Source organism: Emys orbicularis, chromosome 10 (genome assembly GCF_028017835.1).
Source record: "Emys orbicularis isolate rEmyOrb1 chromosome 10, rEmyOrb1.hap1, whole genome shotgun sequence".
NCBI lineage: Eukaryota > Metazoa > Chordata > Testudines > Emydidae > Emys > Emys orbicularis.
This window is the reverse complement of record NC_088692.1, coordinates 40,383,584-40,403,385: the sequence shown is the minus strand read 5'-3', so window position 1 is coordinate 40,403,385 and position 19,802 is coordinate 40,383,584. Positions and strand designations below refer to the sequence as shown.

The 19,802-nt window shown below is 46.1% G+C and overlaps 1 protein-coding gene across 1 annotated transcript in view; it reads right to left on the bottom strand.

Annotated features, from left to right (window-relative positions):
* CRAMP1 (cramped chromatin regulator homolog 1) overlaps positions 1 to 19,802 on the bottom strand; it is a 103,278-nt gene that overhangs the window by 39,813 nt on the left and 43,663 nt on the right. The window contains exons 7-12 of the mRNA XM_065412180.1: positions 15,468 to 15,553; positions 14,129 to 14,252; positions 12,459 to 12,540; positions 6,782 to 7,562; positions 6,300 to 6,712; positions 392 to 566 (exon numbers count right to left, since the gene is read on the bottom strand). Of these exons, the coding sequence (XP_065268252.1) occupies positions 392 to 566; positions 6,300 to 6,712; positions 6,782 to 7,562; positions 12,459 to 12,540; positions 14,129 to 14,252; positions 15,468 to 15,553 (1,661 nt within the window). The remainder of the gene's footprint in view (positions 1 to 391; positions 567 to 6,299; positions 6,713 to 6,781; positions 7,563 to 12,458; positions 12,541 to 14,128; positions 14,253 to 15,467; positions 15,554 to 19,802) is intronic.

Sequence of the window (19,802 nt, the reverse complement as noted above, 5' to 3'; positions counted from 1 at the left end):
ATTTTTAGTAAAAGTCAGGGACAGGTCACAGGCAATAAACAAAAATGCACAGAAGTCCATGACCTGTCCCTGACTTTTACTAAAAAAACCTGACAAAAATGGGGCTGACAGTGGGGTGAGAGCCCAAGCCCTGCTGAGGGATGGAAGGAGGGTGGGGGGTTCAGCACCCACTACCCGCAGCGGCTGAAAGCTGCAGGGCCCCCACCACCACCTGCAGCAGCTGAAGCTGAAAATGTCATAGAGGTCTCTGGAAGTCACGGAATCCGTGACTTCCATGACATAATCTTAGCCTTAATTATGAGAAGGGTTTCCTCTGAAGGATGGAACACTGGGGTAGTGACTTAGTGGACCAATGGTATGATCCACTGAAGTCATTCCCATGGGTGCTCACCTGAGGAGCTGGAACTAATATTGGGAGAAAAGGTCTTGTTGCGAAGAGCAGATTGGTTTCGTGCACAGCCTGGACTCCTGGTGCTGACGGCAATCACCTTTCCAGGAGGAGTCAGTGATTGCTCTTCTTGAGTAGGTTTTATAGGGGATGTGGCGACAGAGTTCATCTCAGGGGTCTGAAAAACCAAGCACAATTGTTCAAAATGCTGCCAGACTATCACAATAAATTTAACAAATGCCCTCCCAGGAAACTTAAAAAGTCATTAAGAACTTATCCATTATAGTGGGACTGATCAGCATCTTCCTGCATTTGGTTAATGCATACCATATGTGTAGGGTTACCATATTTCCCTATGCTGAATACGGGACACTGGTAAAATTAGCCCGTTAAAAAGAAATACTACATACAGTAACTTCTCACGTAAAGTCGTCCTGGTTAACATTGTTTCCTTATTAGGTTGCTGATCCATTAGAGAACATACTTGTTTAAAGTCGCACAATGTTCCATTACAAGGTTGTTTGGCTTGCCCCGCTATGCTCACCCGGCGAGCGAGCAAGCCTCCAACCCTGCTCCCTGGTAGGAATGCTGGGCGGGCAGAATGGGGCAAGCTCCCGTGCCCTGACCCCACTCCCTGGCTGGAACACCGGGCGGGCAGAGTGGGGCAAGCCCACATGCCCCAACTTTGCTATGCTCCTGCCTCAACCACGCTTCACAATCATCACTGGTGAGTATTAAAATGTTTATATACATATACAGTAAAGTTTTTAAATAATTTTAATGACTTTTGTCTGGTGAAAATTTTTTCCCTGGAACTTAACCTCCCCTATTTACATTCATTCTTATGGGGAAATTGGATTCGCTTAACATCGTTTTGCTTAAAGTAGCATTTTTCAGGAACATAACTACAACATTAAGTGAGGAGTTACTGTAGTTGGATTCTTTTTATTTACCTTATCTTTAAGGCTTTAGGGTTCACACCAGGAGGAGTGATACATATACCCCTACCCCCCCCCCCCCCCCACAAACACACGGGGAGAAGTAACACACACACACACACTCCTCTACAACTCTTATATGGGGGGGGGGGTGAATGACCAACCCAACCTTCCCTGCCCGGCATTCTCCGCCCTCCATGCCTGGCTGGGCCCCGGGATGGACCCGCCTCTCCTGGTACCGCGTCTTCCAAGGCAACACACCGGGGGGGGGGGCAGTCACATGGCCCCCCTCCCCAGATTTCTGCCAGGGTTCACACCAGAATGTGGCCAGCAGCTAGGGTGACCAGATGTCCCGATTTTATAGGGACAGTCCCGATTTTTGGGTCTTTTTCTTATATAGGCTCCTATTACCCCCCACCCCCTGTCCCGATTTTTCACATTTGCTATCTGGTCACCCTACCAGCAGCAGCCTTTCAGCACTGTGTGGGAGGGAAGGGATGGGAGTTGCTTCCAGTTGTGGGGGGAGGGGGGGCGAGGGAAGGGTTGACTTAGCCCATGTCTTTGCAGAGCTCATCTCTTCTCCTTCCCCCTGGCCGCTGGAAGTAGCTTATCCCTTATTGCCTACAAAGTGTTGAAAGGCAGCTAACACCTCCAGGCTGCTGCTGGCCGCAGACATAACCCAGCTGCCTCCTGTCACTCGGCTACAGCGCGGGCAGGAAGGGGTTAAGCCCTAAGGATGCATTGTGCACCAGGGCCCAGAGAACCTGATTGCAGGGGCTTCAGCGAACCCAGCTCAGCAGAGGAGGGTACCTAGGGGATGGAGCAGCCCCACACTCCCTGGGGGTAGGACCCAAGGGGGTGGGCAGGCAAAGAGGGTGCTAAGCCCCTGCCTGGGGGGCTGCTGTGGAGCCTTCAGGGTCAGGGCACAAACAGGCTGGAAATTGCTTCCCACCACCACTTCAGAGCTTAGCTGACAAGCAGAGAGGCTTCCCCGTGCCAGCACTCTGTGGGGCTTTGGCACATGCAGGGTTCGGCTCCTCCTGGCCAGGGCCCCGGGCTGGAGGGTCTTGGGCTTTCCCGGGGCACCAACCCAGCCAGAGGCAGTGGGGGAAGGAAGGAGCCTGCCAGCCAGGCTGTTGGTGAGCTGAGCACTCCGACCAGGGGCTGGTTCTCCGTGCAGTGCTGGGAGTGGGACGCACTCCGCCTGAGACAATATGGAGGCCAAGTGGGGCTGGGAAAGGGGTGTGAAGGGGCACAGCAGGGAGAGGATAGCGAGAAGGGGAGTACGTAAAGGGACGGGGGGTGGGCAACAGAGGTGATACGTAGCTGGCCACCGCCTGGAGCCTGCCTGCACTTACCAGTCACCGCAGCTCGCAGTGCGCAGCCAGTGCCGGCTGGAAACAGGACGGGGGATGGGGCCCTGCTGGCCAAGAGACGGCATGCAGCAGGGGGCTGTGCTGACGGAGCAGCAGGGGAAGCTGCTGGCCCCGTGCACTGTAGTTTCGCCACCAGCCTTGCACACCCACCCCCATCCTCGACAACTGGACCCTCCCACTCACCACTGGTGGGTGGGCAGCTGGCGAGAAGAGATCCAGCCAGCAGCAGGACCCGCCATTACTGATGGGGGGAGAGAGAAAATACAGGACATTTTGCTGATTTTTAAGAAAAAGTCAGGACACCTGCAGGAGGGCTTAAATATGGGACTATCCCTTTAAAAACGGGACATCTGGTCACCCTACATATGTGAAACTTATTTTGTTAGAATCAAGCTGGCATTTAATAGGCCTCATCATAGTGCCAGTGGTTTGGGATCTTATCAGAAAAAGCCATAACGGAGGGAGGATAAAGACTTTCTTTAAGCTACAAAAAGTTCTGCTTTTAGGTTCAGTAGCAAAACTGACAACTTAACTATCACATACTCAGTAACCATCCAGTCAGGGCCAGCTCCAGGCACCAGCGAAGGAAGCAGGTGCTTGGGGCGGCCAATGGAAAGGGGCGGCATGTCCGGGTCTTCGGCAGCAATGCAGCGGCAGGTCCCTCAGTCCCTCTTTGAGCTGCCGCCTAAGTGCTGCCGAATTGCCGCCGATCAGCTTTTTTGCTGCCCCAAGCGAAAAGAGGGGGGGAAAAAAAAAAAAAAGGAGCTGGCCCTGCATCCAGTTGCTTTCTTTTGTTGCAAAGATATGTGGACAACAAAGTCTGGTTGTAAAATGAGCTATTCTGACTTGGCATCAAAGGTGATCTGTTCTGAAATGCTGCCATTTTCCTATTTCAGATTATATCATAGCAATTAAAGTCAGAGCCACATGTTGAGGCTCTTTGCTAATGTTCTAGACATATACAGTTAATTTCACTACAAAAGTTGTTTATGATGTTTTCTAACAAAGGCTATCTTTTAAAAGAATCCGTATGTAACCACAGGCATAAAATTACCTCCCACACTTAATTGCAATGCAATTTGCTACAGTTTGTTTTATGCTGATAATCTTCATTTAAAGAAAAGAATCACAGCACACTTAGCCATTCTGGCTTGGTTAAAATCATAGAATATCAGGGTTGGAAGGGACCTCAGGAGGTCATCTAGTCCAACCCCCTGCTCAAAGCAGGACCAATCCCCAAATGGATCAGATTTTTGCCCCGGATCCCTACATGGCTCCCTTGCAACTCCCATCTGAGTTGCAGCAGGTTTAAAAGAATAAAACTGCAGGAGGTTTCCAGATCTATAATTGTTGCAATTAAAAAGTAAACATTTCCTCCCATAATGCCTGTCATCTCCCCACAATATCACAATACAATCCATATAAGAATGTTTACTTTTTACTGTCAGCCACTGTCATATAAACTGGCTCTGGTCATATAAAGAAATGGGTGCACTTACCTTTTAAGTTTTATTATCTGAAAGGACTGTTAATTTTTCCAGGATATTTCATTACCCTGATGAATGAAGCTGAAATGTCAGGAATGTACTTCCAAGTTAATGCCTTCACTGGGCTTTTAATTAATTAATTATTTTATTATTATTATTAATTATTATTATTATTAAAGATATTGTTCCTCTTCCTACTTTGCATCTACTCACATTTATAATGAATGTGGTTTTCCTGGATGTTACATATGTCTCCAGGTGTGAAGCTTTCTATCACTAACTGCTATGAGAAGAAAGATCAGCACAGATCTGTACGATGCCTGACCACAAGGCAAACCAGAATGAAAGGTGAAACACCTCTACCCCGATATAACGCTGTCCTCGGGAGCCAAAAAATCTTACTGCGTTATAGGTGAAACCGCGTTATATCGAACTTGCTTTGATCCACTGGAGTGCGCAGCCCCGTCCCCCGGAGTACTGCTTTACTGCGTTATATTTGAATTCGTGTTATACTGGGTTGTGTTATATCGGGGTAGAGCTGTAGTATAAATCTAAAGCCACAATTCCACCAGGAATCAGTGTTCGGGGAGGAGCTGCTCAGGAATGCAATCAGCAAAAACACTACTATCTAATGAGCTTTGGCTGATAGGATCATGTCTGCTCCTTGGTGGAGAGGACTTGGGACTCTGCTCCTCAGGTTTAGACATTAGAATCAGAAGAGAGTTCTGGAAAAGAACCAAGTCTCCACCAGCAAGCAAAGATCAAAAAACTACAAATTTTCCAGCACAAATTATTAATGTGCAATTTAATTTGAAATAACTATGTAAATATCACCTTTAACTCAAGTTTATTCAGTCATACCTGTTATATTCTAATTCCTTCCAGCTCATCAACAGAATCATTTATTAAGCTCCAATCAGCTACACCATGGAAAACAACAGGCTGAATGGGCATCAGAGGGCAGAATTTGCCCCGTAAAATCCTTAATATTGGTGGATGATGTTCAAGGAAGGAAGGAACACAGACTGACTCAAATCCTATGTTAGGTCCACAGGGCTGGCAGTTAAGAAAAATATTTTTTACGTGTAAACTGAGCACATTTATTCTGGAGTCACTAAGATACAAACACACATTGCCACTTCTAGGGAACCACTTTCAGAGCTCACTCCTAGACCAGTTGTTTTTATATATCACCTTGGAGTCAGAAGCATTTATCATTTTTTACCACTGCAGCAGAATGGAGGACCTGAGTGAGAAATCAATTCATTTTCATGCCAATACTTTAAAAAAGTCAAATTAACAATAGTAATCAAGGGTTTATAGTCCCTCCTAATGGATTAACCCTAAATAGCCTAGCATGCTGCTAATCTCATGACTTGGCTGCTACAGCAGCCATGTTAAATATTCATCATAACTAAGGCTATGATTTGGTCATGGAATCCGTGACTTCCGCAGACCTGTGACTTTAGCCCACAGCTGCTGGGAGCTCCAGGGTATCCCCACCTCCTATGGTGGCCTGGAGCTTCAGGGTACACCTGCCGCCACCAGCGGGGGGTGTGTGTGGGGGGAAATCACCCGGCAGCTCCCCATTGGCTGGGAGTTTTGGGGTACCCCAGTCGCCGAGGGCAGTGGGGGGGAATCCCCCGGGAACCGCCCAGCCTCCGCAAACAGTGGTGAGATCCCCCGCAGCCACTGGGCAGGGGCCACAGCTCTCAGTCATAGCAGGGCAGGGTGCTGGACCCTCCTCCCTGTTTTGTCACGGACATTTTTAGTAAGCGTCAGGTAGAGGTCATGGCTTCCATGAATTTTTGTTAATTGCCCGTGACGTGTGACTTTTACTAAAAACGTTCATGACAAAATCGTAGCCTTAATCATAACAGCTATTGAAGCTGAAGACACATGGAATATTCTGTTAAAAGTTAAAATGGGATAAAAACTAATAGCTGCAGCATATAGTGGAAGGCGTCTAACTCTGCTGCAAGCTGCCTAGGATGGTTTTCAGACAGAAATCTCTAAGGTCTCCATAGGGCTTACCATGGAAACAACAGGAACAAGCAATTGTCTCCAAAAATCAAGTGTCATGCATAGGTCATCAGTGCTAGTTACTTACTGGTTTGGGGTTGACTTCGGTGGAAATGAGTTTTAAGAGGCAGTTGAGGAGTCTTTGTTTGTGAAAGATGGAAGATGTGGGGACAGCACTGGGTTCGGATGTTTCCTCCCTGGAATCCTGGGTTTCTGGCCCTAACACAGCTCGCCAGTCATATTCCAGCTGCAGCTTGTTTGGCTTGCCCATCATGAGGTAAACCTCAGCCAACGTAAGGCTCTCAGAGTTTCGTAGATTCCATCCCTCCTCTCTGACCTGTTGAGCAAGTCGGCTCGGGTCATCCTTGAGAGGCTTTGCAGAAGGTTGTCCCGGAGGTGAATGCAGAAATGAAGAACTCAGCTTCTCTTGAGTCTCCTCCACTACTGCATCTTGTAAAACCTTAGTAAAAGCATCAGGCTGTGGTCCCTGGCTGTGGCTAGCTTGAGTTTCAGATCTGGATAGGCCACTGCCAGACGATGCTATCCTACCTCTTGCCATCTGTGCAGAACAGGGGTCAGCTGCCTCTGTACTCTCAGCTGGAAGAGCCACAGGAGAGGCACTCCCAGCTGAGGGACCAGGATCTTTCCCTTGCAGTTTGTCTGTGCAAAAACATTTCTCTGGGACAATCAGAGCTTGACAGGACTTCATATACCGAGGGAATGGATCAAGCAGAGAGAGTTCCTCCAGGTCAGGGATCTTGCTGCAAACACAAGCTGTATTGCATGATGGTAGCTTGGTTGCTTGGTCACTGGCCAGGGCCTCCTCGCCCTCGGTGCAGAAAACCACGGGGATCGGCTTCTCCAGACTCCCTCCCGGGTCCTGAAGTCCAGAAGGTGGTTTTTCGAGAGAGTTTGTGATGCTGAGATCAGGGGGGCCTTCTGTCAGGCCACTCTCTGGGGAGACATCTCCAGGGCTTGCAGAGACTTCCGCTATGGGCTGAGAGGTTCTGCCTGGCTCTATAGTGCTCTCTGTCCTTCCGCCACTCTTACCCTCTGATCCCCGAGGGTACTTCAGCTGCCCTCTGGCTGTCCCCTGACCACTCTGTATGCCTAGGATTTGAGCAGGAGGCAATAAGTGAGAGTCCTTTGTGTTCTGTTTGCATTTGCCGGTTTCCTGCCAATGCACTGTGCAGAAAGCCTTGGAGTGGACTACTCTGGCCACCTCAGGGAGAGGGGTGAGAGTACAGTTCTCTCCTGGGAAGAGATGAAGCATCACTTTCTCCTCTGAGAGGTTGCCTCTTGCTTCTGAATCTCTGGAGTCCTGAAGCTGCCGTTCCTCTAGTGTTTGACGCTAAATATACTTTGTCAAAGATTACAACCAACTTACATTATGCAGATTACCTGCAGCATCAGCCACAGATACCCCTAAAAAGAACATCTGGCCGCCCAATTTGTAGTTTAAGAAATTAATAAGCAGCTCTCCATTCAGGATAGATGTGTATGTTCTGTAATCAGGAATTATGCCTTTACATGTTGAGAAGGGAATATACCCAAGACCACAATTTTTCCATGAACAGCAAGCTGATCCTACATTCTAGAACAAGGTCATTGGTCTCAGCTTCACTTACAGATTTATAGTTTAAGGTCAGCAGGAACAATTCTGATTATTTAGTCTGACCTTGATAACACAGACTATAGGACTTACCTGAATTAATTCCTGTTTGAATTAGAGTACGTCTTGTAGAAAAACATCCAACCTTGATTTAAAAATTGCAGGCGATTGAGAACCCATTGGATCTTGTTATATCCTTGTCCGCTAGACTGAAGAGCCCTCTACTATCAAATTTCTGTTCTTCACGTAGGTAGTTACAGACTGATCAAATCACCCCTTAACCTTCTCTTTGATAAGCTAAATATATTGGGCTCCTTAACTCTATCACTATAAGGCATGTTTTGACAATTCTTTAATCATTCTTGTGGCTCTTCTCTGAACCCTCCCCAATTTACCAACACTCTTGTGCAGGAGACTAGAAATTCCATGGCAACTTTGTTTAAATTAAAAAGGGAAGTTTTCACTGATTTTGGTACAAAAATGGACTACAAAGTCAGTACAGTAGCCCCATGTTATATATTTTCACCTTGGTATCGGTCTCCACATGTAAGGTGCTACTCTGCAGCTGCTGCAAGGCTTACAAGTTAAAGGCTTACAAGTTGAAGAAAAAATAAACTAACAGAAGCGTGAAAGAGCTAGGAAGAAGAGAATAGTTGGCATCTTACAAGTGTTTTTACTAAATTACAAAGATTAAAGTTTAGAGGTAGGGATATTAAAAAATACATCTTTGTAACAAGCGCTGGGGCTTTGTGATGGGTTAACAAGGGCCTGAGAGGTTAACTGGTGTCACCTGTGAGAGGGAGAGCCAGGGTTAGTTAAGAGTGAAGCTCAACTGGGAAAGGCTGGGATTGCAATATAAAGGTAGGAGGCTGAAAGCAGAAGGGAGGAGCAGAGAAAGAGTTGCAGTCACACCCTGGGAAGTCAACAGAGACAAAGGAAGTAGTCCAGGAAGAGGGTAAGCCCTGAGATCCTGGAGCAAGGAGTCTGGCAAGAGGCTATGAGGAGGTGAAGTAGCCACAGGGAGTACAGTAGGCACCCATGGTAAATCCAGAAAAAGGCAAGAAAGAGAGGCTGTGTAGGAAACTCCTCAGGAAACAGCAACAGGGATTGGTACTGAGCAGACCTGGACTGCTGGTTATAAGGTCCCTAGGCCAGAACATTGTAGTGGGTAGGCTTGGATTTCCCTGACACCACTGGTATAGTGGCACTGAGCCCCAAGCTGGAGTTGAACACTGTCCAGAGAAGGCATTTGGACAGTGGTCCTGTTAGACTTTGTCACCTCAGAAAGGGTGGTCTAAATGGGGACATATCTGGACAGCCAACTTACTAGAAAAGGGCCATCCAATGCCCTGAGAGCTACTTTCCCAGAGCTAGACATGAGGTGGTGCACTAGCAGTGACCGGGAACCTTGTTACAAGGACTGTACAAGAGAAAGTTAGTCACCTTGTGCAATAACAATGGTTCTTCAACGTGTAGCTCCCTATGGGTGCTCCACTGTAGGCATACCTGCGCCCCTAATTGGAGATTTTAGGTAGCAGCGTCAGTTGGCCTGCACATGCACTCTCCCTCCCTCGTTGTCGGCCTCAAGACTATCTAGTGCTGCACGGGCAAATTGCCCCCAGTTCCTTCTCTACCACAGAGTGCCACATTGAGAACTCTGAAGTAGAGGAGAGGATGACGGGTTATGGAGCACCCATAGAGACACACATCTCAAAGAACCATTGCTGCTGCACAAGGTGAGTAACTTCCTCTTCTTCTTCTTCAATTAGTGTCCCTATGAGCTAAGTTCCCTCTAAGCTGTGCGGCCAGTCGGCCGCCCAGCAAGCTATCAAGTGCTGTGCACGGCAGGTGTCCCTCCGCACACTGCTGTGCTGCTCCTGCCCTTTGCCCTGGAGCTGCTCCCCGAAGCCTCCTACTTGCTATGCAGAGTGGGGTGGGAAGGGGGGTGCTGATGGCAGGGTGTGCCCCTCCCCCCACCTCTGTACCCAATCTCTGAAGAGCCGGGATAGGGAGGGGAACGCGACAGGGCTCAGGAGTGGGATGGAGGGAGCTTGCTGGTGGCTGCTGCTGTGTCTGCTTTGAGTGCAGATCTACTTAAAAGGGCAACGTACAGCAGCAAATCAAAGGGCTGAAAAGAAACAGCGCTCAGGGTTTTAGTGAGGCTCCATTTTGCCATCATCTGAAATTCTGCACTTTAATTAAAGTAATCCCTGAGTTTCTATATTTTTCCATTTTGAATACAGAGTCATAACACTGTAAATTGATGTGTAAACACTAGAATGACAGTAACCTCAACAGAGCTGCCTCTGGTGGAGAGAAAGGGGCTAGCTCCTCTGTAGAGTAAGGAAAAAAGGGCCCCTTTCAGTGAAGAATGCAGTCTGGGAAATGTGTTCTCCCACCCTGGATCCATGTTGCCTGGGACTGGGGCAATGGCCGGACTTCTCTATCGGCATGCAGCTCCATGTCAGAGCTGTCAGCCAGGACTCCACACTTAGTGTGTACCGATACTTGAAGTTTTAGTCCCCTGACAAAGACTGGGAGGAAGCCACTCCACTTCTGCCAGAACTCAAGGACATACTGTATATATACACATACTTCTTCCTGAATATCATCCTCCTGTGCCAGTGCATACACACTGGGACTTTAAGGAAAGCCACCATATAGCATAAGAGTTAGCAATATTGATTACCTGAAGGATGCCCCAGAGCAGCTGCAGTCCACTGGGGAGTCCTGCCAGGCTGTGAACGTACTTAGAGGGGAAACGCATGTCTGTCTTGCACACACGCATGCGCGCGCACACACACACACACAGTATCTGTGTCTCACATACACACACACTTTCACACTCACCTCTTCACATACTTTTATTATCGTTGGTGGTGTTACTTCTTGATACTTCCTGCAATGCACATATATTCTCTGTAATTTTAGGCTTTCAAAGGGCTGTTATTTGAGTTTTTTGGCTGGTCTATGTATTTCATAATTTTTATTTCTCTCTTACGCTTAAATTTAATTCTTTGAGTAGTGAGTTCTAAAATGCCTAACCTGTCCTGGCTGAAGTAATTACCCCTATGGTAACTTTTTAAAAATATATATTATATCTAGGTTTTGTTTCTACTGGTGGCGCACATCTGCACATTACCTCAATAATTTAGTGCACATAACAAAATTCATTCCACACATGGATGGAAAAAATTAGAGGGAACATTGCCTATGGATGCTCCACTGTAGATGACTTCACAGCAGTATCCCCCCGGGGGGCTGGATTTCAGAGTGGAGTCTGTTATGGCAGAGAGTATGCTGGAGCCAAAGATGGAATGGGAGGCTGAGGCTCTCATGAAACATCATGCAATCACGGAAGTGTGGGCAGAGGCCCAAGTTGCTGCTCTGCAAATTTCCGAGACAGGGACATCTTTAAGGAATGTGACCGAGGTAGAGATTGACCTCTTGGAGTGCATACAGACTCCAGAGGGAGGCAACAGGTTGCGCCCCTGATGCCAGTGATTAATATATTAATGGTGCACTTTTATGGGATGTGTGATTCTTCCAGACACTTTAAACAGTAAGAGTGCCCATATGTTACTAAGATTGCTTCCTTGCAGGAGAGAAACCTCTTGAAACTGGGGGAGCCGGGCATGCCCCCAGGGGGGTGGGTTTATCACCCTGCAAAAGTGAGGAATGCAGAAGAAAGTTGGTACCTCTTCTGCCCCCCTCCCCCCCTTTTTAAAAAAACGGAGAGGACAGAAAGTCTAAACGACTAAACGCCCTGGGAGGGGGGAATCCCCTGAGAAAAGGCGGGAAACATGAAATAAACGTGGGTGTTTTTTTTAATCTCAATGGGGTAAACGGAAACTGTAGCTAATTAAGGGAAACAAAAAGGACTAAAACTACTACTACTTATGCTAATGACACAGAGAAAGAAGAGACAACTGCTCGCTCTGTTTGAGACCAAAGGCGGTCGAGAAGGAACTGGGGGTGATTTGCCTGCGCAGTGCTAGACAGATTTGAGGCAGACCACGAGGGAGGAAGAACGCATGTGCGGGCTGAACAGACACTGCTACAGTCTCTGATTAGGGGCTCAGACACACCTACAGTGGAGCACCCATAGGGACACTACTCGAAAAAGAACATACAGATATACCACAGGTGGCAGCAGTACAAGCTTCCAGCCAACTGTCCAACTAACAGTCTCACAAGACCATGATTAAGGAATATCTCTAAGAGCAAGGTGCTAGATCAGTCCTCCTTGGCCTCTTCGCTGAGGCAGCCAACCGAAGGGCCAATCATCATGATGGATTTTGTAATGTGAACATCCATCTATGAGCAATTGGACTGAGCCCACTGGGGAAAAAAAAAATGGTGAGCTTCATTTAAAATCAAATATATTTTTCCTGGGAATTCAGGATAGAAGAGCTGAAGGAAAGGGAGAATGCTTCTAGATTCCCTGCTAGAGATTTCTTCACTTCACCGGCTCTGAGATATTGGCATCTTACCTTTAGTAAACAGGGGACTGGTGTTCCTTTAATGGAGATTTGTGTGAGAGAGAAAACAGTGAGGTTAGAATAGCGAGAGAATTGCCCTGAACATGGTACACAAAGCAGACTAACAGTTTTGCTCTAAACAGAAAAAGGATACAATGCGCACTTCATGGAGAGCCCACTTCTGTTTCAGGAACTCAATGAGGCTGGAGACCTTCCGATGTAACTCCACTATCATCCTGCACAGGAGATAAACAATGCAAGAGAACTGAGAACTCAGTCAGCAGAAACTCAAAGCACAATCTGCTCCCAAAACAGAATCAAGGAGAGAAATTGGATTAGCACAGTATAAAATAGGAGCAGAGACTGCAGCAATGTACACACTATGCAGAGTTATCCATGCACCTACCCCTAACTTACTGTAACCCCCATGAGAAACAGGAGGCAGTTATAATGCACAACACTAACATGTAGGTAACTCATGATTTGTGAGTAAACTCAAAATTCTCTGAGATATATATTGCAGAGGTGACTTGGGCTCTCAGTTTCTCCTGGAGGAAAGAGAAGAGGAGGGGAACGTTAGCTATGACTCTTAGCAAGTAGAACACGAAACTACAATACCAAGGGTGGTAAGGAGGATAAAATTGGGATAACATTTTTGTTTTCTTCCCTTGTCCTCAAAATGTCTGGCCTCTATCACATGGTAGGAGGATAAATCCTACCCTAAAATACTAACTCTCCCCACCCCAGCACCACCACCTTATGGCATTTGGTTATTATTTCTGAATTCTTCATTGAGGAAATGAAAGTTACACTGACCAAGGTCCAGGACTTGTTATACTCAGTCCTGGACTAGTGCTAAGAAAGTGCTGGACAGCGTTAGAGTGATATCATGAACTCCCAAAAGAATGTTGTATATCCCTGGAAATCTTTGCTTTTCATCAGTATGTAGCAATTGCCATGTCCAGAATCACAGAAACCTATCATTTCAACTGCTATTTTGCTTCTTTATCCTCCCTCTCGACACACTAAATCCAATACATCTTAACCAGAGCTAGTGCCACAAGCCAGTGATCCACCTGGATCCCCTCAACACTTATTAATGCTTTGTGTCATCTATGCTATCTAACTTCAGTAGTTCAGGAGAGAAGCTGGTAAAGTCATATGTGAACCAAAATAAGGGGATTTAAAGCAGAATGGTAATCAGAATGATATTTTAAAGTCTGATATCACATGACCCACTAGAGAGGTGGTTCTCAACCAAGGGTATGTATACCCCTGGGGGTACGCAGAAGGCTTCCAGGGGGTACATCAACTCATCTAGATATTTGTCTAATTTTACAACAGGCTACATAAAAAGCACTAGCAAAGTCAGTACAAACTAAAATTTCATACAGACAAAATGAGAAAGTAAGCAATTTTTCAGTAATAGTGTGTTGTGACACTTGTATTTTTATGTCTGATTTTATAAAGAAATAGTTTTTAAGTGAGGTGAGACTTGGGGATACACAAGACAAATCAGACTCCTGAAAGAGGTACAGTAGTCTGGAAAGGTTGAGAACCACTGCACTAGAGTCAAGCATTTTGACAGACAAGCACAAATGCTTTCAGGATCAGCAAATTTAAACATGCTGGTTCTGGACTGGTGATTAGAAAGTATTTTGATTTAACTCTCTGCAACCCTATTTGCAGATAGAATGCCACAGGCACCAGGAGAGGACAAATCCTCAAATGAGAGGGAATGAAGTTGGAAAGGTGCCCTATACCACACCTGTACTTTTCCTCCCTTCATTCTCAACATATAAGATCCATCTTGCCCTTGGTTACCTGAGCCGTGGGTTCTGGGCAAGGCTCTGCACCCGAGCCCATGCATGATTATTTCGTGGCTGTAACTCCACAGGGACCCTCAGAGGAAGACGTACTGGCTTCTGATCCTCCTCATCACTAATGCCTACAGGAAGAAGGAGAGCAAAACAATGGGTCAAAGCAGACAGGTGTTCCTGACAAATGCAACTCGGTCAGAAATGGAGCTAAATATTCAGGCAGATGAATTAAAAATTGTAGGTGGGGAAAGCATTATAAGAGCATTTGGGCAGCTCAAATTCACCAGTGGAGCCTACTTCCTCAGATTACCTCCAGTTCTGATGCACCAATATTGTCTTTGGACACTGCAATTGCACTAGAGCTGACAGTTGATTAAGCAGTGCTATGTCAAAACACAGATGGCTAGGAACTGACAAGTGTAATTGTTCAGATCTTTAAATTGCATTTAATATTGCTCGCTGATGAAAGCGTGCTTTGTATTGAGGTGGAAAGAGTAAAGAAGATCTGAAATGTTCAGTGCTAAGCAACATGCAGCTGTTCATTTGCTGGCACTAGGATGAAGACAGCCATCTACAAGTACAGAACAGCCTGAGTAAAGGTCTGCTTGTGCCTAATTTTTAAGCCTGAACTGGTTTTGAACTGGACCCAAGACCACCCAACCCAACCGTAATAGAGTCATTAACTGACCCTTCCCCCCAACCTGAGTCAGTGCCGCCGCCTCCTGCCTGTAGGGTCGGCACGTTGGCAGCCGCATGCAGTGACTGCATGCCTTACTCCTACCAGCCACCGTCCCCACTGCGCTGTGCACACACTGCGGAGTGAGAGGCACTGCACACACTCTGCAGCACACCTAGTACAGCGAGGTGGTGGCAGCTGGCAAGAGCGGGACACACAAGCCACTGCACTGACCCCATGGGCAGGAGGAGGAGAGCCAACCTGATCCTGAGTGGGTCAGGTTGTTTTCTGACCCGACCAAAACCTTACATGTAGTCTGGTCCTGTCAGGTTCAAGTCAGGTTGCAGGGCTCTAAGCCCGAGATGCAAAGCAAAAAGGATTTTCTCCAACGTAGCAACTTCTTTTCCAATTTCTCTATTTGCATGGTACTTTAGCAGCCAGCATCAGATCTTGAGATCTATAGAAGTGGATTTTTCTCAAAGCTGTATCACTGGTGATGCAAATGAATGGGGCAACTAGAGAACAGGAACATCCAGTGCCCCCAAAAGAACCTGAGATAGCATGAATTCCCTTGCCAGAGAGGCACACACCAAAGAAGCCCCACTGCCACTCACGCTCTCCTGATCATCTGTTACAACTCTTTCCCATTTCAGCTTCTCTTACTTACCATCTGGGTCACAAAGTTTCTTCAGTGCCCTGCACATTGGAGCTTTGATCCGAAGGTTTCTCCCTTTGTAGCGAACAGTCGTGGCCCTAAGTAGATTTGAAAGAGAAATATTTATAGGCACTATGACTAAAGCAACATATATATAGTTCAGTGAAAAAGCTGGATACCAAGAATCCTACATGACTGGGCAGGAATGCAAGGGGTTGCTGGGCAGGAATCCAGACTTACAGGGACACGTTGAGGCCTTTTTAGGCTCCTGAAAATGAAACAGAAGTGACTCTTGTACCTCTGCACTGCTAGACTCACAGGAAGCACGATACAAGAGGCTGCCCACTGAATGAGAGACCCTATATGAAAAACAGGCTTGAATTCTTTGTCACCTTGGCAGGAAGAGATGATCCTCAAAGCCAGCCTTTTTATTTTGGGGTGGCCATAAAAGACCATTGTTTTGTCTTACTTTCCCCCCCATGATTGCACCACAGGGCCTGCTTGAAGATTCCGAAGAGTCTTTAGATTTGAGAGCATGCAAAGAATCCTCTCAAAGGCCATCACCAAGCTCCTCTCTAGCAGAAATGAAGCCCAGCTGCTTCTTTCCCCACCCCCACTCCCCTTAGGCTGTCCTGCTCTCTGGTTACAGGCCCATGATGCAGGGGCTGACAGCCCTGAGCTGCTGATGGTGGTAACCAGAAGGGGAATCTAGACTGTGCAGAGGAGATCCTGCAGAGTGTGAGAAGAAGCAAAGGAGTGCTGGAGGCTGCCCCTACAGCAGGGCCACCTTCTTTGTTTGATGGAGGGAAGAAAGATGGACTAGTAAAGGGTTCCTAACCTAGGCTGCTAAGTGGGGAAGCTGCTAACAGGGGGGCTCTGGAAACTAAGCAGGCCAGGGGAGAAATGCAACAGATCAAATAATGAAGTAGACCCAGATGTGTGAACCATTAAACTGTGGGTTTCAGCAGATTCAGAAACTCCCAGAGCTGTCAGAGTAGATTTTCATTTGCACTGAGCTGTCAGAAGCAAGGAGAGCTCTTTTGTACTGGCATCATTTGATGAACTTTTGTGATACACAAGAGGTGATGACTGATTCCTTAATTTTTTTTTTTTTTTTAAAAAGCTCTCAAGTGAAATAAAAAAAACAAACCTTTGTTGCTTGAAACAAAAGCTACTTGCTAAGCTGTGAAACGTGCTTCCTACCCTCAGTCTGCTGCAGACCTGTCAGCCATGGGGCCTTCCCAACAGTACGCAAGGACTGATATTTCTTCACACTGATGCAATATATTGTAACTGCTATAAGCATAGCATTGCTGCCTTTTTTTAAAATCTAACCAAACTTGGGATTGTTTGGTGCCAACTATTAGTCCCTGAGGTCCATCAAGTCTAACACCAGGTCTCTGGCAGTGACCAATACCTGAGCCTCAGAGGAGGGCACAATACACACCTGCCTGTCTATGCAATGAAGCAGTTGAAGGGTGGGATTCCTTCCTGACCACAACAGCAGAGATCTTATGCCCCAAAACATGAGTTTTGATCCCCTTATCCTAGCTACAAATATTACTGATCATGAAGTCAGAGTCCTTTTTAAAAATCAACCTCCTGCAAGCAAGTAGATTTACATGAAACTAGCATGTGATTTAGCAACCCTGGTTAAATACAAACAAGGACAGAACTGGCATGAATGAACCTCATTCACAAGGATTGAAATCTATCTTCCTAGTGGGCGCACAGTGTGAGAAGGCAACAAACCCAGTTGAGAATGCCTCTATCAGGCTGTTTTGCCTGAGTTTAGCTGGCAAACGTTTGAGTTTTGCTTTGGACAAGCATAGAACCTCCTCCTCGTGTCTGACTCACCAGATGTATGATATCAATCACTCACCTTTCATCAGAGACCCAAGTTTCCATTTCCATTGGAGTTTGGGGACCTAAGCAGTTTGCAGGTGTCTGTGCTAGTCACAGTGCCACCATCTCAAGAGTGATACTGGGGATAACAGCACTGAGGATTCTGCTCTAGGCCATGTTGTCTGGAACGGGAATTGAGTTGGAAAGATCTAGTGAGTCTGCAGTCAACAAAAAGCTCTGGATATATATTATCTTTGTTCAATATTTATTATGGTTTCTCCTTCCCCCAAAATAGTAACTACAAAAACTTAAATGAACTGCAAGGTTGTCTTTTACTGTAACTCTTACAAATGTCCTTGAATTCTGATACTTTGTAACATTCTACAGCAATATTTACCAGAGATTCACAATGCTTCCAGCAACAGGAATATCCCAAAATTCTGTCTATGCAAGGCAAAAAGATGTCACAACCAACCACTGCTTGGAACTCTCCATCTACACAACAGCTGGGACAGCTATATTATAAGTATTGGTTGCAAAGCAAGGTCTGGATCAGGTTCTGTTGCATCAGTACAGTCTCCCCAATGAGGACATAAAGGTACAAGCACTAGACATACAGTACACTGCTGCAGCTCCCTCCTACAATGCAGTGCCTCATGTTTGGTAATCATCAAAAATCCTCATTCCCACCAACAGTTCTGGGCATTATGGGAGAAGCCTTTTATGAAACCCATGTTGGATAGGATAAGGTGCAAGAACACACATCATGGTTGTAAGGGGTGTTATGCCTGGATGCACCAGAATGGTTCTAGCGGACGCATTGCTGCTACGTGGACATGTCAAATCATTATGTGGACAAGTGGGACAACAATGGATTCACACAATCAGCACCCCGGTAATCATTTTTTTTGCTCAGTAGACACACTCAGTTTTCCACTGGAGTAAGAGGGGAAACCATCGGTGTAATCACACCTGCACTTATAACCTGATCCAAAGCCCACTGAAGACAGTGGAAAGTCTCCCACTGAATTTAATGGGTTATGGATAAGGCTAAGATTTTGTCACAGAATCCGAGACTTCCAGAGACCTCCATAACATTTTCCGCTTCAGCCCCAGTGCAGCGTGGGGCCCCCACAGGTGGCCAGATGCCATGGACAAACCCTGGAACTCCCAGCTGTGGGCCCACAGCTCCGAGTAGCCACAAGTGGCAGGGGGACCCCAGCACTCAGCCACAATGGGTGGCCCCCTGGAGCCCCAGCAGCAGTAGGTGCTGGACCCTCCTCCCTCCCCATTTTGTCTCAGTTATTTTTTTTAGTAAAAGTCAGGGATAGGTCACAGGCTTCCATGAATTTTTGTTTATCATCCATGACCCATCCGTGACTTTTACTAAAAATATCTCAGACAAAATCTTAGCCTTAGTTATGGATCAGGCCTTTTAGGTACAAATCTGAAAAAATGTGGAGAAGCCCCATAGGAGGTGTAAATTATCATAGCACCATCAACTGCCATGACAATTTAAAACAGCTGAGGATCAGCTCCTGCAACTAGATTTTAATTAAATCAAAATTTCTCAGACAAGTGTCTTCAATGTAGTATCACACATAAATTTACTGGTGCTGTACAACTGTATCACACAAGCCATCAGCTCAGTTTAAGTGCCTGATCCATGTCCAGATAAGGGTACATTATTGACCCTACACAAATAGCTTAATAATTTCAAGGTAATAACTGGAGCTAGGGTTGTAAAAATACAACCACCACCCTAACAGATCACTATAGTTTTACCAAAAAACCCAAACACTAGGAAATTCTAAGATAAGGTTAACACTTTGTCAATAAAAAAAATCAGATTTTTTGAACCCTCCCTCCCCCATAGATTATGTCTTCATTTTTCATTTCCTGTCTCCCTATCCATTTAAAATATTTTACCACTTTTTGCCAATTTATTGCATCTCTTATGTAATGTAACTGATCCAAGCAAAAGAAAAAAGCATTGGTCATTGTTTGTATTTTTGTTGCATTATGAATTTTAACAGCGTTGCCCACAAAACATTTATGCATGTTGCACCTGCCACATATAATGGTCTACCTGCCATGCTTCCTGCTCAGCTGTCTGCCACCTGCTCAGACACACTTTGGGCAGCAATAACTCACCAGCAGTAACCACTACTGAAACATCACTCTGGCACTGTACACATGTATCTGGCTACAAAAATAAGGGCAGCTGACCAGTATACCATGTGATCCTAGGCATGATTCTCTCTGCAATACATCAGATGTAAGAACTGCAGAGACAGCAGAGAAAGGGGAAATAAAGGAAAAGAAAATAAACCAAGGATAGAGGAAGTAAGATAAAGGCAAAACTGCTGGCAGCACTACTGCTGGAGGACCACATCATGCTGCCCTGTGTATTTCATGGGCTACCACAGTTTAGAAGCAAGCAATCAAGTTGTGCTCCACCAAATTATTATACACTAAAACTATTTATTTACCTCAGGTAGC